We start from the raw sequence: 23,731 nt of genomic DNA, 5'->3' as shown, positions 1-23,731 counted from the left end.
CTGATAGGTCAGAAATGAGATCTGGGGGAGGCATACTGTGCCAATCATCAGGAATAGAAGTGTATTATATATGTTCAACGAAGGTTCCAAGATGTATTGTAATTACATATGTAGACAAAATAATACACAAATTTTAATGTATTAATAAGAAATAAACTGTCATAAAATAAAAACCATAGTTTAGGTTAGAAATTCTTTTGTTTAAAACCCTAGCTGTTGGACCTTTGTGGTCATGACTTAATTGCAGATATAAATAATTAATGTCTGTCCTTTCATCTGTACTCGTGACTTTTTTGCTTCAGATAGTTTAACCATATGCAGTTACATTATCAAGGAAACAAAAACCCAATTTTTAAAGGTTTAAAGGAATAAATCAGGTGTCATTTCTGTAAGGGAAGGAATATACATACTTGTTTACATATTTCATTAAATAAAATCCTTTTCCATTTGACAGGATTTGTTTTTAGTGACTCTGAATCAACTGCATTAGAACAATTTGAAGGTGGCCCTTGTGCAGTGATAGCACCTGTACAGGTAAGATGCCTTTATTGGTTTAAAATCAGTGAGCCCAAAATTTGTTCTTTATGTATTTGGAGCTAAAACAAATATGAAAAAAAAATTGCAGATCAGTTGTATTTTGATTTCATAATTAAAGTGTGGAGGAGGCAAAATCTCTGTAAAAAGGCAGGGATGAGCATGGGCTAATTTTGAACTATAATTTTGCAGAAGAACACTTGTTTGAGGAAATGCAGCAGGCTGATCCAAGCAGAAGTAACTTCAAAATCAGGAATGCATTGTAAACGGGAGGAGGAAAATATCAGATACAAATTTAATCCTAATCCTTTCACATCTCTTGAATTCCCTGCCTTTAAGGGTAATGCCTGTGTCACAGTGTCTGCTTTTTTTTTTTTTTTCTTGTAATTCTGTATTAGAAGTATTTGAAGCAGTTGATTTTCACATCTAACAAGGTTTGCAAAAAAAAAATCTGTTAAAAAAAATCTGTAATGGGAGAACAGGGTGAGTGTGTCAGGAAAGCAGTGAAAGTTGAAACAGCTGTTTATGAGGTGCTAAAAATGCCTGAAATGGCAAGACTCTGCTTCATGAGGTTTCTTCTTTCATTATTCCTTCTCTGTAACTTAGAGGGTTTTTTTTCTTTTTTAATTGCAGCATTAGATTAGCATTGATGATGAAACAAAGCAGGGATATGGAGATGCATAGGATTTCTTTAACCTGATCTGGAGGTTGTTATTTGCAATGATTAAAAGAGGTGGGCTTGTTAACTGCTAAAGAGGCTTGTGTTAGTGTGGCGTCTTGAACTACTGATCAGTTATACTGAAGAATATTTGTGCCTCCATTCCTGCAGTGCTGTGAGTCTGGAGGTGTATATGCCAATGTGCACTATGTGTATTTGAAGCAAACTTGAGGTTCAAACTCAATGGTGTTGAATGTAGGTATAAGGCCACCTTTGTAGCTGGTTTGATGGGGAAAAGTCAGTAAACAGGGCAGGCTCAGAGTCTTGTTCTGAATGGTAAGCAGCTTGAAACTTTTAAAAATGTGCAAAAAAGCTTTGGTGCTTGTGACATAACGCAAAAGGTAATGTTGTCTTGTATTTTAATAATATTTTATTCTTTGGTAACAAAGGCATTCCTTTTGAAGAGGCTTTTTACCAGTGAAAAGTCTACTTGGAGAGACTGTCCAGGTACTGAGAACCCTTTTTTCCCCCCTCATTATTTTTCCATTTTATTTATTTGTAAAGCATGCATTAGTTAAAAAAAAAACCTGAAAATATTTCACACTTTGTTGTTTGTTTGCATTCTTCCATATCCTGTGTATACTACATGCTTCAGAATTCCTATTTGTGAGGTCTATGCTGATAGTTAATACTTCTGTGTTTTAGAAATATTTAATTGAAATTTGTTATTAAGAAAGGGAATGGGTTACAAATCCTATAAAACCACATTATTCTAAAGATAGCCTTATAATCTTTGGTCCAGTAGAGTCAAAGAGCAATTAACATTAGTAAAAATGAGATAAAAGTAATAATTATTTAGATAGCCTTAATGTATAAAAAAGATACTAGTAAGTTATATATGACAATTGTTCTCAGCAATCAGACTCATGTAGGTTTCTGATCTTTCAGAAGAGGAGCAGAAGAACCTTCTCTGTCATACATTATGTGATATTTTGGAAATGGCTTGCTCTGATAATTCTGAGTCATACTGTCTGGCAACATGGATAAGAGGAAAAACAACCGAAGAAACTGCTAGTATTTCTGAAAGTCCTGCAGAATCTAGTCATCAAGAGGAGCAACCTTGTAAGATGTATTTCTGTGCTAAATTACCCATCACTTAGTGAAGTATTACATGATTTTTGTGGGACCAATGCTATTTTATTAATTCACGTATGGGGTGGTTTGCCTTTGTGAAAGCATTAGCAAAAGACAAGATTTTTGTCTTTTGTAATTAGAGGCATTCATCCTTTTTGTGGAAAGCAATGTGGTGTCTTATCACTGGAGTTCTAACATACATGTTTCTTTAGAATTTCAGCAATTTCCATAATCTTCAATTTTATTTTGTAATTTACTGGGACCTGATACATCTTTAATTTTGAAACATCTACATGCTTCTTAACACTGGAAGAATACTTGTCACTTGTTGCTTTAGAAGAATTTTGTAGAAAATTCTCCAATGCTTTATTTATTCTAAATTATTCTGGATCCTCTCTTATGGAGAAGTAGCCCTTTTCCATTTGTCTGTGCAGTACCAAACAATTTAAATCACCTTCTGGTAAATTACCTTAATTTTTTTGTAGTTTGAAATTTTTCAGTTACCTGCTTTTTGCACGTTTTCACTTCTTCATGAGTTACTGACGTCAAGGATCCAGGAGACATCATCTGTTGCACTAAGATGAGGCATCCAGTCATATCTAACTACTGCAGAGTCAGTGACATGGAAAGTTTGTCTGTGCACATATGATCAGAGAGTTGTATTTATTAATCTTTAAACAGGAAAGATCTAATGTGTTAAAAGATATTTCTTTTAGTTTTTGTTCACAATTCGTGCCTTAAGAAGTATAAAAATCTCTTCACATGAGAACATATTGCTTATAGAGGTTCTTAGAGGTGCTATCTTTTGATGGAAGAAATATGTTACTCAGCAGTTTGTGGCATAACTACAAAGTAAGAACTGTACAAATAGATTTATATGTGCACAGCTAGTTATAGCAATTTGTAGTGCTGGAGCTCTTTGTTATGAGTCGTCTTCATCTGCTTCTAGCAAGTGCTCCCTGTGCTTTAGAAGGCTCAAACAAGAATAATTTAAATTATATTTAATTGAAAAGACAGTGCATAAGAGCTCCAAGGTGAGCATTTTTTAAAGTAAGAAAAAGTATTATACAGAAGGTTTTATCTGCAACTTTTCTGTTTTATCCTTTGCAAGATGAGGCAGTAGTAAGTCTGAAATTCCAGTGGTTTTTTCCTTTCTTTTAGTTGTCTCTGATGCTCTTGCCAGTGATAGGAAGTTTTCTTCATAAAGTGAAGCAGAGACTAGTTGCCTACAGGATCTTACTGTCCTGTTTTTTAATGTATTGCTTGATTCCAAGGGACTTTTAACAGTGGAAAATGTTCAACAGTGTTTTTAAAGACACACTCAAGTTAATAATTACTCTCAACACTGACACTTATGAACTAATCCATTCTATTAGATAACGACATTTTTCGTGTTTCTGTGCAAGTCTTCAAGTTCTGCCTGACTTGTCCTTAATAACATGGAATGTGCTCAAGGAAGACCAGGATACATTTCCCATGTACAGCCTGTTTATGTCATGGGCAATGTTCATCTCTTATTCTACATTCCCTGCTAGACACTGAATGTACCTCTCCTATGTACAGTGTTTTGCCTTCTATGTGTAATGCTGTACTCCTACCAATTAAGATATGTTAGTTAGATTTGGGCTTTTTTCCCTTTCTCTGTCCTGCTATTTACCTGTAAACCATCTTCTTAACCTGGTTAGGGGTGGGACAAAGATGTTGAGAAGAAGATATTATGAGAAATGCAAAGTTGTGTAACTGCTAGTGCAAAGGAACACTTTTCTTGCTTGGCTGGTGTACTCAATAAAAATAGAAACTGGCATTGTCATAGTTGATAGGAGTTAAGAGAAGTTGGGTGAGCAGGGAGTATTACAGACACAGTTCCATATGGCAGGCTGTTTGAGAGTTGGATATGGGGATATGTTTATAATAAAGCCATGAAATATGCTTAGACACAGCATGATAGAGTATCATTTTAAAGAATTTCTAAACAATTGTATTTCTCATACATCTCATGTTCTCTTGCTGTTTGTTCTTTTTCGTTCCACTAAGCACTGTCTTTATTTAGCATTGTTTGGGTTATGTATAGCTCTACTTCTCTTTAGAATTTCTGCTTATTTCCCTTTATTTCAAATAGTAATTATCTTAGCATTTCACTCTGTTCTTTAGTAACAGAATGAAACTGCCTGTCATCCTGCTCTGTGAACAAAAGGTGGATTCGAGCACACTTACTGAATGCAATAGCATTTTTCATCTGCTTTTGTGGTGTATAGCAGTCACTTGTTGGCCATGTGTTGGCTTTAGTAGTGCAAGTTCCCAGGTTCAAAGATTGCTTTATATGAGTTAGTCCTTCTAACCTTCTGCTTACAAAAACATGTGTTCTTCAAGCAAGGTTAGTTTTTGCAGCATTTTCTGCAATTTAGATTCATTGTTTCATATTTTATAAAAATGTCTTTAAAATACATTTTTTTAAGAACAGTTTTACTCTTGGTAATCTAAGCAATTCCTTGTAGTTATTCAAATGACAAAACCTAAAATTCTTGAGACTGCTGCTGCTGAATTTCTTAAGTAGAAAATGAAAGTATTCTGTTGCTTGAGAATCAGTTGTATTTGCATGTAGGGCAAATTAAGCACATCTTTCAAAATGCAATCAGAATAGGCATAAAGTGCCTTTGGGGTAATTCTGGTGTGGAGAACTGGTCAGTAGCACTAACCCTAATGGCTTCAGATCTTAACTGAATTGAATGCAGCCACATTCTGTAGCTCAGTGATCAGACATTGTTTAAATACTCAGCATCAAGTGGTATCTATGAGAAAGCAGATTTGTCTGTTTTGTGTATTGCTCTACTAGCAGAAAGATAAAGAAAAGAAAAAGGAAAGGTATAAAGCCTGTGTTGAACTTGGGAAGACACTAATGCTGTATTTTTTTATGTCCTGGACGCACACTAATTTGAAAGGCTGTTTACCCATCCCTGAAAGAGAACAAGAGGAACTTACTTAAAAGCAGAATATGTAACACTGTTTAGAATAATTCTACTTTTTTGTTTGTAATAAATAAGCATTAAAGGGGAAAAAAAAGAACTAAATTTCAGGAACAGAAGTGTATATTCAAAGAAAAAATACAGCTTACCTACACTGATAAAATGATCCAAATAACCATGCTTGCTTTTCTAGGAAATAGTACTTCCTGTTGACCTGCAAAATTATATCTGTAGTATGCATATGCTTGGTGACTTTGTGACAGCCACATTCTGTACAAAATGAACAGCTCAGTATATGACAAATATTTCCAACATGCCAGTGGCTTTGTGCTTTTAATAAATTAATTACTCCAAATAGAAATGTTCTCACTAATTTGTATGGTGGAATCTTAGTGTTGCAGTAAATTAGTTTATACTAATCAGTTAAATTTAAATATCAGGAGAGGATTAAAAATATAATTAGAGCTTGAAAGTATTCTAGCTTGCTGTGTGTATCTTGTGTCATTTTTTTGCCATGTGTAGTGCTGAAAAGTGTCTCTTGTGTATAGCTGCCTTGGCTGTCGAAGAGCTTGGCTTTGAGCGATTTCATGCATTAATTCAGTAAGTAATATGTTGGAACATTTAAAATGCAATATTTTGAAGTTACACTAATATTCACAGGCCTGAAAGGGGTATGCTGAGGAACTTTTTGTGTGTTACTCATCAGGTTAAACTTGAAATCCAAGTTTTAGTTTGGGGGGTTGTGTGTTTTTTCTTTGCATTTTAGCCATTTAAAATGGAATATCATTTTTGAGCATAAGTATTAGACTCTAAAATAAAACTGGAGCAATGTAATGGGATAAATTGGCTAGATAGTTTATGCATTTCAAGTTTTTGAACACAGGGTTCTGGGAATGGAATCAAGATTACTATTTAAGTTAAAGATATTAATCCTCAATAATTATATCATGTCATCAGTATTTTCCTGATTTGAGATATCATAAGAAACATTTTTATAAATGTTTCATGTACGAGACTGATATTTGTTTCATACCTTAAACACAGTTCTTTTTTGGGGGTCTAAACTCAGAGCTCACGGTTCTAGCGTTTATAGTTAAAGGTAACAGCCTTTTATTTTCATAGTGAACAGTTGGGTAAATATGATACAAATCAATCCCCAAAGAGTAAATAAAGAGCAGCACAATGCAAAAAACACACCTGAGATGGAAAATGTTGCTAATTAGAACTGAAATAACCGCAGCTCATTTTATCAGTAGTAATTATAGTTTATTTTTTAAACCCATTGTCATATAAGGAAATAAGAAAGCGGAAAATATAAAATTTTATAACCTTAGCTGATCAAAACACTGATTTCCTGCCCTTCCTCCTCCCCTCCTGCTCACCCTTCAGTCTTTGGACTTGTGGTACCAAATTAATTTTTTCTTTCATTCTCACTGGGAATCAGTGCTCTGGCATTTGCCTTTAGACATCAGGTGGATTTCAGAACTGGCTTTGCCTTGCATACCTTTTATGCCACGTGTACTCTACTGATGAAGAAAGGATGTTTAGAAATCAAGTATTAGTCTGAGTCCTATCTGTGGATATATTTTTGTAGATCTGTTTCTTTTTTAAACAAAGCTTACTAAAAGTGTGCAAGAAATCAGAAAAAAAATGTACTGTTTGTGTAAGCAAAACAAAGACTATGATCTAGTTTGAATTACTCAAGCTAATGTTTGTGTTCTGAAATGTAATATTTAGCTCCAACTACCCAAGGAATTGCAAGTATGTTGCTTCACTGAGATATTGGTGAATTTCTTCCTTTCCTCTATTTTTATTTCAGTTTTTTTTCCTTTTTAAACATATGATCACATGGTGTTACCTTATCATTTAGGCAGTCACCATATTATGCAATAAGATAGTATCCCAAATGTCAATGTACCACTGTTCAATGTTTTGAACAATTTACTTTTTCCAGAGCTAGTGTCTAACAAAGTCAAATTCTTATGGGAAATAAAATAATTGCTTAAAAAGCCTGGAAGGTAGTCTTACCTGGTTAAATAGAAGGTTTTTCTCCATTGTTTCTGGGCTGAACGTTGTTCAGAACACTATAATGCAAATGTTATTTTGGTGGCATACAGTCTATTTGCAATTTTCAGTAACATTGTTTTATAGAATTACAGTAGAGGTGCAAGCCACTCAGCTCTTTCACTCATATATGTAACTTTATGGTTAGTGTTTGCATATAAAGATTCGCTCATTTTTGCATTTTGCTCCAGAATTATTTATCATCTGCAGCTGGCAGTCACTGTAACTCCAGAGGAGCTGCTGTGTCATTCTGTATATAGCACCAGATCTGTTCTACTTTTACTTTGACATTTCCATGTTAGGTATTAGTAATTCTTGGTAGTGCTTCGTGACGCTATTCTAATGCTTCATCTCAATACATGCTTCTTTTCTGTTGTTTGTTTGTTATTGTTTTTGTCTTTAGCAAACGAGCATTCAAAAGCTTCCCTGAACTGAAGGCTGCAGTTTGGGATCAATATTCAGCATGGACAAACAGATTTGGAGTATTGCTCTTTCTGTATTCTGTAATACTGACAAAGGTTTGTGGGTTGCTTGATGTATTTTTTGGGTGGGTTTTATTTGATAAGAGAAAGTTTGATTATGTAACCCTTTTTCTGTAAAAGGTGAGCAAATAAACTGATGAACTAAGTCCAGATAAATTGATGAAATGGTATCTTCATCTATGTTGCAGTAGAGCTCCAGCCTAAAAATTTGAAAGAGTCAGTCCTTCGATTTTTTGGGGTTTTGGTTTGTCTTTTTTTCTTTTGATCTGGGAAATCTTATACTTACACATTTTGAAAACATCCTTCCTTGCAAGATGTTTGAAAACATCTTCCTGTGAAGGGAAAGCAGCCTTTATCAGTTCATGTAAAAACATCAGCCTCCCAGTGTTTTACTGTTGCATTCTATTGTATAAATGTTGCAGCTCATTCCTTAAGACTGCAAAAATGTTTGTAATTTTTCTACAGGGTATAGAAAACATAAAAAATGAAATTGAAGATGCAAGTGAGCCATTGATAGATCCTGTTTATGGTCATGGAAGGTAAGCTGCAAAATGGTTTGCTACCACTTATAATAGATTTTTGAGCTAATTTTTTTGTCTTACGTAACTGATCATTTTTTTAGGAAGTTACTGACATTAAAAGAGGGACTAAATTTTAACTTTAAAATAACTAAAAGCAACACTGAAAAGTGTGTCTATTTCCCTGCTAACTCCTTTTAGTACATCAGTTCTGAGGAAATGCTTCTGTTCTCGTTGAATTTTCAGATGGATAATTCTCAAATTCTGGGCTACATTCTATGTCAAAGTTGTGTTTGAAAGAGTGATGATAATTAGGGGTCCTGAGTTAAGATACATACTAGTTAATGGAAAATAGTTACAAAATGTCTGCTTGTGTAATCAAATAATTTTTAAATTTGTTACAGATAATCACATTTTTTGAAATAAATTTCATGTCCCTTTTAATTTCTTATGTCTTACATAATTTCTTTCTGTTATGTAGCCAAAGTTTGATTAATCTGCTGTTGACTGGACATGCTGTTTCTAACGTGTGGGATGGAGACAGAGAATGTTCAGGAATGAGTAAGTTGGTTCTAGTTTATGCTTGTTATTTTTTACATACTCTGACATGCTGATTTATAGATTGGGAATATATTCCATTTCTGTTTTGATAGTCTCCTTGTTTACTGCCCTTTGAATTAAGTAGACTTCAAATGGAAGTAAAACATGCTTGCACAAAATTGCTGATGTTAGTATCAGTGAATACAGGATTGTCAGCTACAAGTTGAATGTAGATATTACCTGGATAATGGAAGGGAGTGCAGTCTCTGCAATTTGTGATGTTTGAAGACAAGGCCACTGTTCAAAACAGCCACATCAAACTAGAGAATGGGACTGACAGTAATGTCCTGAGGTCCACCCAAGTCCTACATCCAGGATGGAATAAACCCATGGAACAGCACAGGGCAGCAGTGGGTGGCTGGGAAGCAGCCTGGTAGGAAAGGACCCAAGACCCTTGTGGGCAGTGAGTTGCACTCAGTCACTGGTATGTATGTCCTTCTGGCCAAGGAGGGCTGTGCACGAGGGTAGCCAGCAGCTGAAGAGAAATGGTGGTTCTTTCCCTCTCTCTGGCACTTGTGGAACCACCTCTGGAGTGATGTGTCCAGTTTTGGGCTCGCCAGCGCAGGAAAGACATTGACATAGTAGAGGGATTCAGTGGAGGCTCATGATTAGAAGGCTTTTGTGGTTTTTGGGTTTCATTTTACCAATAGAGATTATATGAAAACAGGAACAGTTTGAATTGTTCACATCTCCTCTTTAACTGCTGCAAAGTCCATCTCGGGTTCATAAGCATGTTCCTTACAATGATTTTCCATCATCTAAGTCAGCATAGAAAATACTTGAAATGAGGTTCAGGGCAGATCCATGCAAGACCTGAATCAAAATGTTCTGGTTTGATGATGAAGTAATATAATCTCCCTTGAGACATTTTAGACTTGCACTTGACTATGATTTCATGCAGCCTGTGCTTTCAGACTTATGGAATGTCATTTGGATATTCTGTCTAACTTTCCTCTATTTGGCATTGTTGTCATTTATCCCCCCTGTTTCTAATAGAAATTTGTTTCAATTAGCCTTCTGGGTTTTATCTGTATGTTTTCTTAAGTACTTTTAATTTTCCCTTTTTGATTATGATATATCAGTCTGAATTTTTAGATTATGATCAATCAATTAATCAATCTGAATTTTATAGGAGTTTTCCTTTACATTAGGCTAAGTTGCTGTTCTGCAATTCAATATATTGGTTTCGAAAACTGTGAGTTCATTCCCTCATTTGCCTTTCAGATTGCCTTTCTGATAGGCTTTTTCTTAGTTATCCGGATTGGAATTTTTTTCTTTTCTGAGAATGCTGAACTTGCTTTGGACACAGTAATAGTCAGCATTTAGGTTCTCAGTCAGTTCTGCCCTAAAAACCTAAAATGAGAGCTCCCATAGAATCTGTCTTTTTGTGGAGAGTGGAGGAACAGAAAACGATCTTTAGTACTTCTTAAGGATGTGTCCTGTTAGTTTTTCTAACAGGACACTAATTGGATTGGACTTTTCAATTAATTGGACTTTATATTGGGAGCCCTCCATTTTCTTGAAGCCCTTGGATAATTACAGCCAGAACCTGCTTATACACAATCTTAAGTCTATAATTATATTTGTTACCAAGTGATTTGTTATAGTCTACCAAAAAGAAAGATAAAGAGCAGCTGGTACTGTTCACAACTTCTTAGGCTAGGCTGAATTTTGGATACATTGTCACATTTCCTTTATATAGAAATCCTTTTTGTCATCTTTTCTTCTTTGAGCATTTCTCTTGGATTTTGTTTCTCTTTGTGTGTAAAACCTTCAGCTTCTTTCATGTCAATGCTTATGAGCTTTTCACGTGGAAGGGTTGAAGGTATCAAAATAGCAATGACTGAATACTGTTTTATTCAGAAGTTATCTGAAGTCACTTTACCTCTTTTCAACTATTTAGATAAGCAGTTTTTAATTAATAAATAATTAAAATTATTTTTAAGCTGTTGTAAAGGTACTGCCAGTAATTTTAGCAGTGACAAAAGAACAGACTGAGTTGCAAACTTGAGGAATTACCATGTCTTTGCAGATTATACTCAGAGCACTGGCTCTCACAGTATTTTATATTTTCTAAACAGGGTAGGAGTTACTAACTGGAATTGTTCTTGGCCACTGGTGGTAAAAATGCCAGTGAAATGATATCTCTTCTTTGACTACCTGCCTGTTCTCCTTTAAACCTTTCTTCTTATTCTGAAGAATTCTCTCTTCTCTTGCCACAGCTATTCACGGTGGGAAGATATGGGGAGGTAGCTGGTATTTTCTACTGCTTTTTTAGGGCTGTTCCTCCATGCACTGTAGCAGTTCCCTACGAATGCAGCCAGGCTGGAGCTGTTTTTCCCGGGCGGTGCCGGGGATTTGTGGGGTTGGTGTGGCCGCTGGGTGGCGCTATGCTGATGCGGATGGAAACAAATGCGTTCAGAAATTTGAGTCCTTTGCAAAAGTGCTTTTCCAAGCATGAGAAACGAACTTTGTGACAAGAGGCATAAATATTCATTTTCTTAGTTGACCAAAGGTCAACTTTGATGTCTTCCAGTCATCTTCTCTCTTTGTGGGGTGGGGATATTAGTCTCCTTTTGTTTCTTTGTAAATCATCTGAGAGTAATTTTTGCTTTTGTGTCTGTCCTCACTGTTAGCTCATTCTGAAGGAGGCATAGGTAGATCAGTGACTACAAGCTGAAGTTAATCTAGGAGCTTCCTACATAGATAGTCTGTGTAGCTTGACTACTAACTATTCAGAATATTAACGCTGTGTGGCTACTGTTGTAGCCAGAATCACAGCACTCTCTAGTTATCCATGAGAGTTCTTATCTAGTTATCTTTCAGGGGTACAAGGTACTTAAGCATAGAAATATTTTGAATAATTTTCTGATTAGTAAATATTGTTTACATGTGACTTTGTTCTGCACCCAGGTATTGGCTCCTACATCTGAATCCCTTGTTTAGCAGACTGGACTTTACATTGATTTTTGTTACTGGTTTTTAAGAAATATATGTGATGCATAAAATTACTTCTCTAATGCACTGTTGCTTACTTCTGCCACTCATTTCCTTCATTGCACATATAAATGTGCTATTTCTGTTCCCTAGTTTGCAGGATTCTTCACTAGTTCTTTTTTAAATTGAGCTATAGCTCTCTTTCCCCCAGCTCAAAGAAAGGATGAATTGTCTCAGCATATGACAATTTATGGGCACTCAGCTATTAGCCAGGGAGATAATGGGGTTTTGCAAAGGATAATCTATGCACCCTGAATATTTTAATTCCAAGAAAGTTTGAAGGTAATCTGTAAAAGCACAGCTTTCAGATCAAAGAATTCTACACTGCAAAGAGCCTTTTAATATGTATAGCTCACACTCTAAGGAAGTTGTACTTCTAGACACAGAGGTAGTGAGCAAGCTTGTGTTTGTAAGTTTTTTGGGTTTTGATTTTCAGAATTGGATGTATGGGGACTTTTGCTTAACAGTAGAGGGAAAAATTAAACCATTACTATAATAACTGTTCTGTACTGTTGCAAAATCCAGTGAGGTAAGCTTGAAGTTGGTGAAGGGAGTATAGCATGTCTGGTGCTGCAGAGTTCACCTCTGCAAATCCAGGAATCTTTTACATTCAGAACGGCTTCTTTCACTTGCTATGGTCCTGAGGCTATAGCCCATTGGTAAAGATGTCAGTTTTATGCTGTTGTACAGATGACTGGTGTTAAAAATTATGGTTGAGGTTTAGTGTTTTAGAGGGAACTTTCAAATATGGAAGTCAGTGTGCAACAAAATAAAGGAAATCCAGATATTCTTAAATTGATCATAGTGTATGCTTCCAGTATGTGCTGCTCTTGTTGGACAGTGTTTGGGGATCTAGCAGAGCTGCTCTAAGCAGACAGTACTTGGAACTCCTTAGATGATGTATACGAAAGCCCAGAGCTTCTTCCAAATCTGTAGAATTAGGTTTGAAGCTTGAATTTTGAAGTACTTTCTCTTTATTTATATTAGAAGACCTCAAGTAAGGCTCTGTAAGTGCTCTTCCAATCAGTAGTACATAAATATTTCAGCTGTTTCTGGCAGCTGTGTGTGCTTGAGAGCTTTAAATGGAAATCAGTATTGAAAATCAAATTAGTTTTTCTACTTAAAAAATTATTATTTTAAAAATTGTGTTTTATTATTCACAATGTGAAATGCTTAGATAAATATGGCCAAGGAACTCTAAGAAAAAAGAGGGAGAGAGGAAAAAGCATTCATTTATGCATGTATATGGGATTTTCTCTTCTTGAAGATAGCTATTCTTCTTAGATTTTTCTAAGAATAATTGTGATGTAAATTGCAAGAATTGCCCTCCTACAAAGTCCAACAGGTTTTTAAAAGAGACTATCAACAGGAACCTCTTAAAACCTTGAGTCTGGATCTTACTTTTTTATAGAGATCTTGTTTTATAGAGAGAGAGAAATGACCATTTTTGACTATATCTTGATGATTTGCTATTGTTTCTAAAACTGCTTAACTTAAAATTGTTATTAGTTGACCAATTTTGAAAGTAAGAAAAATGGCTTAAAACAGAATTTGCAGGTTTTTCTTGAATAAATTTTGCATTTTCTTTTGAACAGAACTTCTTGGCATACACAAACAGGCAACAGTAGGCTTTTTGACGTTGATGGAATCTCTGAGATATTGTAAGGTAAGCTGTTTTCTACATAATTTAAAATTTTTCTTTCATTAAGGTGGTGTGGCTTTTTTAACAGTATTACTTAAAACTTTACTGTGTACTCTTGGAGATCTTAAAGAACTTTCAAATAATGTCCAAATTCATATATTAAGACATATGAGACATATATTAAGACAAATATATGATAAAATTTTTAAATGCATCTTACTGAGTAAATGTTGTTTGATGCTATTTAGATTAGAACTTTATTGATTACTGTTAGTTAGAAGCTAATGTTTTTACTGAAATAACTCTAGCTGAAGTTTTGTAGATGGTTTTAAAACTGTGGAGTCCAAAAATAGCTTGCTGTTGTGTTGCAATTTTATTGATCTCTTTTTATGCTTTCACTGTCTTCCATTTAAAATAAATATCAGTAAAAATGATAAAACTACTATTAAGCAACTGTATTCTAAATAAAATATATTCAAAACTTAAAAGGTATTTTATGTATTTATCTCTGAGCATTTGAAACTTCCTGTTGTGCACCTTAGTCCATATTGTTTCTTCCTGTTGTGACAGAATTTCTGGTTTTTATTTGAGAAATTCTGTGCTTTACTCTTGTGATTCAAGCCCAGCCAGCAGCCACATCCCGCACACCTGCTCACTTGTGCCCCCAGCATCAGGATCCCCAAGAGAATTGCAAGGGTTCAAGCTGAAAAACTCACGGATCAAGATAAGGCAGTTTAGTAGGGAAAACAAAAGCCACACATACAAGCAAATCAAAACAAGAAGTTAATTATGGGTGTGATGGACAGGCCATGTCCAGGAGAACACAGCAGCCCCATCAAGTGTAACAGTTACTTGGCAAGACAAATGCCATCACTCCAAATGTCCCCCCATTCCTCCTTCTTCCCTCCCACTTTGTATCCTTAGGTCACTTTGGGTCACCTGTCCCACCTTGCACCCCATCACCCTTGCCAGTGTGGCTCTAAAAAGGCAGAAAAGGCCTTGGCTCTGTGTAAGCTCTGCTCAGCGGAAACAAAAGCATCTCTATATTGTCAACCCTATGTTCAGCACAAATCTAGAACACAGTCCCATACCAGCCACCATGAAGGAAATAAACTATTCCATTCCAAAGCAGCACATGCCACTCCTTATTCCATACCATTTATGTCATGCTTAGGTCCCACACTATTCAATACAACATCCTTAAACACCACCCCCCTTTCCACCCTTTGATATAAAATATATCTCATTCCCTTAGTCTGACCACCCCTGCTGAATGTCTGTACAATGTCCAGGAAATGTCCTTTGAGTTCATTTAGCCCATGGCTTTGGGGTCCCTCTGTTCTGGTGGTCACTCAGGACAGGGGATGTGGTGCTGCCTGGAGTAATTGGGCACCAAAGCCAGCTCAAGTCAGGTCACTGCTGCACTGCATCTGCTTCTTGTAAGGCTGCTCCTCCACTGATTCAGGTGGCTCATGTTACAGTAATTCCTGTAACAGCAACTCAAATCATGGCTTACAACAAATTAAAGACATCCATTACAGCCTCCACCCTTGGTCTTTTTCAGCCAGATTGTCTGTTTTAACACTACAATGAACTCCCTCACTTGTTCCCAGCCTGGCTGCAGCAAGGGACTCCTGCTATAGTGCACCATTAATTGGTACAGTCCATATGCTGGTCCTCCATGGGCTGCAAGGGAATTTGTACTTCCCCTCTTCCAGTGTGGGGTCCCACCCATGGGTGACAGTCCTCCCTGAGCTTATCCAGCATCCCCTATGGGGGTCATAGGTCCTGGCTGTTCTACAAAAACTACTTTTGAAACAGCATTAGTACTTTTTAATTCCTCAACCTTTTTGGTTGTTCCTTGCTTTCTTTATAGTCTGAATTAAATTCCTTTACCTTATGCCAGAGTTAAAGAGAATAATGTAGTTGGCAGAATGTTGGTGTATTGACTGCAACTGGCTGTCCTTTAATTTATTAAATAAATTCATTCTGAATTAATTAATCCAAAGCCAGTTAATAAGTCAAGTGGACTTCTACCTTTCATTAGCATCTGATTATAGTATTGTTAAGCATAGTACTTGTCTGTAAGCTAAATACTTACATCATTTTATTAAATATTTTATATCAGTGGAGTCCTATCCATTCTGAAAACTAAGTTTTCATTAATTTGATCACTAACTTGAATACCTTTCTGGGTTTGCTTTGTATTTCTGATTTTGCTGTACCATTTTAGGTTGGCTCCTATTTGAAATCTCCAAAATTTCCCATTTGGATACTGGGCAGTGAAACACACCTCACAGTCTTCTTTGCCAAGGTATGTTAGATGTGGTTTTGGTAATCTCAGGCAGATAAACACTACATACATTCAAAGTACAGATCTTGCTACAAGGTGACTTTTATGTGGCTTTAATGTAAAAACATAGTCACTAAAACTGTTAATTAAGCCTCTCCCTGGAGGCAGAGTTGTTCCCATACTTCAGCATTATTTCACAACTTGCAGTGTGAAGTCTTCTGGTTTTAGCTTAATTTATTGGGCTGGGGGTTGTTTATGCTTTGGAACACCATGCTTGGGATAAGTAGTCTTAAATTTCTGTAGTGTAAGAGAGATTTATGGAGTGGTTTCATCTCCTTGACAGTGCTTTCATAATTTTTAATCTGTAGGTAGTTGTTCTAGATTTAAAATAGATATCAGGACTGGTACAATAATTCTTTATGTATATTCTGTCAGATATCTATTGTAGCCTGTGAAACATAAAATGCTTTTGGGAGGACTCTCAGTTTAAAATCTTAGACCAGATTTCCAAGGAGAGAATTTCTGTTTCTTTAGCTGAAGATTGTAAGTTGTTTACCTTAAATTTTGTTTTTATAGAACCCTTGTTTCTGATTGAAATTTTATTGAAACTTTGAATGGTAACCTACTAATATATTTATTGGTACTTATTAGAAGTATACCTAATATGTTAAAAAGTTAATTAAAACTTTAACTATAAATCTTGAAAATAAATACTAGAACATAGGACAAAAATAAAACTGTAAATTCTCAATCTGTTGAATTTCCTTAAGTAAAACTTTTGCCTAAAATTTAGAAAGACAACACAAATGCCTAGATTTTTCTTACTAAGAAACAAACCTCCACCATATATTGAAAGTTTGTGTAGAAGTATTTTTTAATCCTTAAACTTAAATTTTAAAAAATCCTTGAAATTAATTAGCCAGTTTTACACGTTGAATTTTTTTTTTGCAAATTTTTGATCCCTGATGTCAGATAAATATTCTTTCTTCCTTACGCCATGGAATAGAAAAGTCCTTATTCACCTTTGGATATTTGTTTTCTGCTTTACTCTCTCCCAGTCTTTCCTAGTAAAGCTTTTTTATTTCAATTTTGAAATTTTATCCCCAGTTTTTCTGAATGATATCATCAAAGTCAGTACTATGTGGACAGCAGCGTGTTGCAAATAGGTATAATTGCTCTGTTAATGCCATTCCAGCCTTCCTGTCACAATGTTATCACAGCTAATGCTCAGTGTCTACAGAGGCCATTTCCTGACAGAAATCCACTTCTAATGCTCTTTCTTTTAGGATGAAGGCTGTTTCCTGGGTTTAGACTAACTAGGTATCAATATCTGGGGTCTCCAATTGCTTCTCCTTTCTTCACTGAACTCCACTTATGCTGTGTACAACTTCAGCCTGTGATTATTAAAAAGCAGAATAAAGGATTGACATGGTCTTAGAAAATAATTTCTTAGATGTTTTTTCTTACTATTATTAGGCAAAACAGGAGCTGAAGATGTGTAAAAGCTCTTACTTTTTGAATTTTAGTGTCTAATCTCACCCTTTCTAAAGAAGCAGTTGTTGAGCATTTCAGGTGGAGCAGAGATGTCAGCTGCAGTGGAAATACAAATTGTGTTGACAATCAGTTATTGAATCAATTGAAGCTACATGTAAAAAACTACAGGAAGAAACTTGAATTTGTTGCCAAGAATTAATCAGCACGTTGTTAAAGTAGCATGTGTAGTTGTGTAAATGTGTTTGATACTGAGGGTGTAGCTTCTAGTTTAGTGGTCAGTTTGATTACATGAGAAAGAAATGCTCAGAATGGAAAGAGAAAAATGAACTGTGGAGCCAAAACCAGTGACGATTAAATTAAAAAAAAAAAAACCAAGTTTTAATTCTTTCAAGCTGCATATATTTTACAGGAACATAAGGCCTTATTTTTGAATAGAATAATGTTAGGCAATTATTAATTATTCTGTTAAGCAGAACAGTAGTCAGTTTTGTCATTAGCTGAGTAATTTGGTCTAGAAATCTAGAAAGAGCAATCTTCCTAGGCTACTGTTGCTATAGACAACTATCATGGGAAAATTAGGTAACAGAACAGAATCTTCATTTCCTTGGTTTAACAAGCAAAAGGTTTTACTCAAATTCTGCATACTGCTCTACTTAAAGAAAGCTGGCTGCTGTTCTTTAGTATTTAGATGTTTGACTCAGATTTTTTACATTAGATGAATGATAAACATTTTTCTCCTATCAGTGGAATGAACGATAAACCACCACTCTTCCATCTCAGAAGATTTTGATTTAAATATTGTAGACTTCTATTGTTGTCTGCCAAAATATGTTTGCACTACTCTGAATGTGGACCATTCTTTTAGCTGTGACTGTGAGAAATGTTTGTAAAATAAATTACTCTGTTCACAGCTGCCATTCTAAAACTCTCTATATTTTCAATGGATTTTAATGTGCAAAATGCAGCACGGTATCTTTGGCTGAAGGTCACACTTATAGCTTAAACTGAAAATTTAATTAACTAAAGCGTGTAATTGGGCTTAAGCTCTCCTGTAACTGCTGCTGCATGAAATAGCTGCAAACAGAGACAGTTGAGTCAATTCCTAGTTTTAAGACAAGTCTACAGTGGGTCAGCAGTTTGTCCTGTTACTAAAAGAGTAAGTTTTCTTCTACCTGCATGGTCTTCATCTCCACCTCTTGGCTATCATAGCATTTCTGTACATACCCGATGAGTTATTAACCTTGTTTTAGTACAGAGATTTGGAGATAGAGAGAAATAACAAATGATTTCTTTATTGTTTTGATTTAAGCACATTTTATTAAAGACAATATCAGCAGTTTTGCTGGCTGGGACATAACCAAACTGTCATCAGCCAAATAATTATTTGTACTTAGATCTTTTTGAAAGAAAATAGAATCTGGAAATATGTGAAATGAAACCTCACATCTTCATTTCTAGAGTCTTGAGCAAAAATACTACAGCTTGTTCTGCAGATGGGTAAATGTTTGAAGTCAGGAAGTACGTGTAAACATCTGTTTTATCTAAATAGTTCTTCAAAACTCTGATAGTTATGTATGTCATAATAGAGTTGGAAAAACTTTGTGAGTCATTGCAGGGGGCGTCCCTAGCAAAGAACCATAAGTAGTACCATCATGTTATTTTTCTTCACAACTGTTGTGTTTATAAAGTCAGAAAACTGCTTAATGCTCAGCAATCCAATTTAACACTTTCTGAAAAAATAAGTGTGGCTATTACTCTTAGTGGCCATGGGCTGTGCATTTGCAACAAGGTAGATTATCTATAGGCTACTAAATCTAAGCAGCCATCACTTCTGCCTCTCCCTACCCACTCTTCCTTTCAGTGAATTGAAAAACTTTCAAATGGCTTCAGTCCAACAAAAGCAAGCAAGGAATGTTTCATCTGACACAATGAGTTTCCCTGTATGCTCTGTCAGACGATGTGAAGGCAAATATGTGATATTGTAAATGTTTTCTAAAAATCAGCTTTATCACGACAGTCTTTTTGTATATTTTTTATCTTTCATTGTAGGGATAAGACATAGTAGGAAGTGGGGCAGCTCTAAATAAGGCTGTGATGTTCTGGATGAAGTGTTGTACAGGCATTTCATAATTATTTTTATGATACTCATAGGAAGTTATGACAAGCTGAGACAACTCAGAACTTCTAGGAATGTCAAAATGTGGTCAGGCACTCTATAAAAGAGTACCAACAAGATGAATGTTATGCCAAATATAACAAGAAAATGTTCCAGTGCAAACAATAGGAAGAACAGTGAGAGGTTAATAGGTGCTTTCTAAATTGTGTTGTGACATGCAAATCCACATTGTGTTGAAGTTTGAATTCAGACTCATTGAAAGTGAAAAGACAGCATGGAATAAATGTATGTCTGCTGACTTCAGGTGATTGAAACTGTGGGGACACTTCAGCTGTGGAGGTCTTTAAAAAATTTCCTTTGTTTCTATGTCTTTGAGCACAGAGGCCACAACAGAATTGGCTATCCATTTTCAGTTACAGCATTGTGGCCTTTCTAGACTTGAAGAGTCAGATAAGCAGAGAAAACACCTGTCTGAGAAATCCGAATAAGTTACAAATTACTGCTTTTGAAGGAAAATGTCCTGTCCTGGGCTCCTGGAACCACATTGGTTTTGGATTACATTTTTTTATTTCTGTGACTTTGATCATTGTAACCTGTTCTACACATTCTCAGGGCCTTTCTTCTGCATCCTTGATAGCATTGTCTCTCAAAAGAAAGATCATTGACTTCTCTTCCTAAACAATCTCTTTCATCAGAGTTCAGCTGAGGGGCACCTCACCAAACACTGACATTGCTATAGGAGAGCCTAAATGTGGGTCAGTGGTGTTTACCACTGCAGGGCCGAGGGGGAGTGTTAGTTGGTGCAGCATTAAGCTCAGAACACCAACAGAGATTATCAGTGGTGGGAAAGGAAACGAAATGCATGTGTAAAAATTCAGTCATTATTACTATGTGTCAACAGCTCTAATTTCTACAAAAATGACCTATGTGTATCCTTTAACTTAAGAACTCTTCTACTTAGGGAGGGGAGTGAAAAATATCTATATACTTCCTTTTGTTTCTCGCTTCCATGAACAATAAATGTAGGTAACCAAATTTTGAAAAATATGTTCTTATCAAAGAAATTAAAATCACATTTTGAAGAGTCCACTTCAGGAAAAGGTTACCGAGCATGTGGCTATAGGGTCTGTAGTTTTCAGGAGTAAGAGGAATTGGTTCTGTTGGAATAGTCTGGACACCTAAATGGAAAAGATCTAGATTAGTGAGGCAACAGCAGAAATCATTTCTAGACTAAAGCAGGGTTCCCATTTTCTGTGTGCTGTTTCAGAGCAGGGAGGCAAATGCTGTTCTGTTTTTGACAATAGCGCTCACCTGACTAAATCAGCATTGACTCTTCAAATATTCCTATTGTTAATTTAAGACCTCCTTTCTGCAGGAAGAGACCCATTTTAAAATTTAATATTGATGGAGGGTGTTTCCTGTGGGAACTGCAGGCTCCCAAAAAGACTTGAAGTTACTCTACTGGTTGGTTTAAGATTTGTAATGTAAATGCTATTGCTAAATGAATTTAAGTTGTTCTGAATAACACAGCATAAGTTCATAAGCAATTCTAAATGAGTTTTCTAGTAAAAACGCCAGCTTTGAGGTCTTGTTGTTAGCAGGGGACATATCAAAATAAAATATTTCTAAAAGGTTCTACCCTTCTCTAGCTTTGCAAGATCACAGAGCATAAGTATGGAACCTTGTTCTGCTATTTGTGGGTCTAATCCAATTTTACTTGCAGGTTAATTAGTTCCTATGACAAATGTGTGGTCCTTTTTGTGAACAAGTGCTTCTGAACAGTTTGTTTGTTATTTGTTTGGAAGGTTTTCTGTGAGAGAACTTGTACTTGTTACATTCATGTCAGTGATTTTCACACCAGCGTTTATCAAGTAACTTTTAGATTTTGTTTAAATTTTTCATTCTAGTAAAAGCGATTCTGCATGTGATGCAACATTGTGTGGCATATTGTTTCTAATGAAACAGTTCATGACATCAATTTATCCAGGGTCTTCATGGCTTTTTCTTCCCTAAAGATAAAATATCTGAAGCCTTGTCATTTATGAAGCCTCTGTGGGTTTTTTGGTGGGTTTTCTTGGTTGTTGTTGGGTTTTTTTGTGTATGGGGGGCGGTGTTTGGTTTTCGTTTTTTGTTTAGTTAGAAATGTGGTTTTAAGTGGAGGTGGCTTTCATGAGAAAGTGTAGTCATCATATAGTTTTTAGCTTGCTCAGGCAAAATACTTGTTTCATTTTATTTTCCCATTTCCCACATTGTTTGTATGAGCAGCCAATTCTGATAGCTGCTAGGAAATAGCAGATCTGTCTGCTCATAATTTTGATGGTCTTTACTTCAGCTTTACTAAAAAGTTTTTAAATACTGAAGAAGTTGCTATACTGATTGAGAAGAATTTATTCTGAAATGTTACACATTTTGATACTATTCTGTGCTCAGGTAGATGAGAGACTGCCTTTGAACTGACTCTGGGAGTGCTGTTTCCACGCCTAGATAAAATGTTGTAAAAGAAGGGACAGGGCGTTCTAGCAGTTCCAATAGAAACTTCTGATCCAGCAACAGTTAGATATAAAAATTGAATATAAAACACTAACACTTGATGCACGAGTTACTCTTTAAAATGAAGGAAGGAAGGCTGAGAGAATAAAGGATAGAAAACCAGTGCAATAAGAGAACCTTTTCTAGATCCACAAATCAAAAATAAAGGAATTTCCCACAAACTGTTAAGCTCTCAATATTGTAGTAGCACTTCTGAATGAGAAAACTTAAAAGAAAATATGCCTAAGTAATGATCACGAGTATCCCATTAAACATTTTTAGGAAGACTGTCTCCTTAATCATTTCAAGTCTATTTTAAGTACGGTTAGAAAGAAAAGTGATTCTAGAGATAATCCATCCATTTACATTTCCTAGTTCCCTTCAAAGCGTGTGCTCAGTTTCCTTTCTGCTTGCTGTGTTTGCATTTCAGTTGGTTAAGAAACAAACTTTTGTCTGATTTTTAAAAATTAGTAGTAAGTTATTAGCAAATATGTGGGAACATATTTGAGACTAATGGATAATAATTTCCTTGAGACAATATTTGGGCCATAACTTGATGGATACGTTGTCTCTGAACATGAGCTAGCTCTGTGTTTAGTGGAAAGCTTGTGATGAACGTGTAAATCACCTGTTGTGAAAAATGCACAGAGCAGTATAGAAATGTCATTTCCAGCCCCTTTGTAGGATATGCTGTCCTGAGGAGTATATTTTCCTTTTCCTCCTATTAGCATTATGGCTTTCATATGTAAATTCAAATTGGGGGCTGGAAGGTAACAAATTGGGTCTTACCTCATAGGAAAGCTTCTAAAAGGAATTGAAGCCTCCTGTCTCTAGAAGGAGGAGAGCAACATCCCTATGTTGCTATGAGGAGGCTGTGAGCAACATCTAGTTTACATGTATGTTAGCCTAGCAATGGAAAGACTGATTTTTAAAGAAACACATTTCAGTTGTTTCATTCCTTTCTGTAGTATATGCAGAGTGGTTTGCAAGTAGTAAATACATCAAAGAAATTTCTAAATCAGTTTTATAATTTATAAGTCACTACCAAATTCTGAAAGTAGAGGTACTGGATAGAAACAAAGGCTGAGAACTTGTATCATTCTGTATCCCTTTTGAATGTGAAACCAATATTGGTTCCAGTTATGTCTGATACAATAGCAAAGACATTGGGCCTGAGTCATCACATAATAAATAAATAAATCTGGGTTTGAAATTTGGATTAAGAGACATACTGGCTCATTGTTAAAATACAATTAACAGAGTTTTGAATAGTACTGAAGTATTTAAAAATCAAATTGATATTTAACAAGTTGTTGCATTAAAAAAACGGTGTTTGTAATTCCAAATGAAGTGAAAAGCGTAATACACAGTTAGGAAGATGACATTAGCTTTCTTAATAGTTAATCTGGCATCAAGTGAAGAATTAAAAGAAGAGTGTTAGTTAAGAGCAGTAGAACATCCTTTCCAGAAATTCTGTAAATGCTGTGCTATGCTCCAGTGTCCACATGAAGCTTTGGCACAGTGGTGTATTTATGGTGGAGGTAAAAGGTGCTGTTTATCATAAGATGCAATCTCAGCACATGGTGAAGGGAAAAAAGTTGAGTTTAGTTTCCTTTTTATTTTCCCCTCCAACAACTGCATGTATGTGTAAATGTCAAAGGTTATAAACCAGAGCAGGTCAGTAAATAAACCAATGTAGGACATCAA

General features: G+C 35.6%; 1 protein-coding gene across 1 annotated transcript in view; it reads left to right on the top strand.

The window, feature by feature from the left end:
- The window catches only part of MINDY3 (MINDY lysine 48 deubiquitinase 3), a 49,727-nt gene that overhangs the window by 6,295 nt on the left and 19,701 nt on the right, over window positions 1–23,731 (top strand). The window contains exons 2-10 of the mRNA XM_084205674.1: window positions 455–534; window positions 1,642–1,699; window positions 2,141–2,314; window positions 5,838–5,889; window positions 7,757–7,871; window positions 8,301–8,374; window positions 8,835–8,914; window positions 13,546–13,616; window positions 15,826–15,906. Coding sequence (XP_084061800.1) covers window positions 455–534; window positions 1,642–1,699; window positions 2,141–2,314; window positions 5,838–5,889; window positions 7,757–7,871; window positions 8,301–8,374; window positions 8,835–8,914; window positions 13,546–13,616; window positions 15,826–15,906 — 785 coding nt within the window. The remainder of the gene's footprint in view (window positions 1–454; window positions 535–1,641; window positions 1,700–2,140; window positions 2,315–5,837; window positions 5,890–7,756; window positions 7,872–8,300; window positions 8,375–8,834; window positions 8,915–13,545; window positions 13,617–15,825; window positions 15,907–23,731) is intronic.

Source organism: Fringilla coelebs (genome assembly GCF_963513975.1).
Source record: "Fringilla coelebs genome assembly, chromosome: 1".
In the NCBI taxonomy this organism is placed as follows: Eukaryota; Metazoa; Chordata; class Aves; order Passeriformes; family Fringillidae; genus Fringilla; species Fringilla coelebs.
The sequence above is the reverse complement of the archived record's forward strand: the minus strand, read 5'-3'. Positions and strand labels throughout refer to the sequence as shown.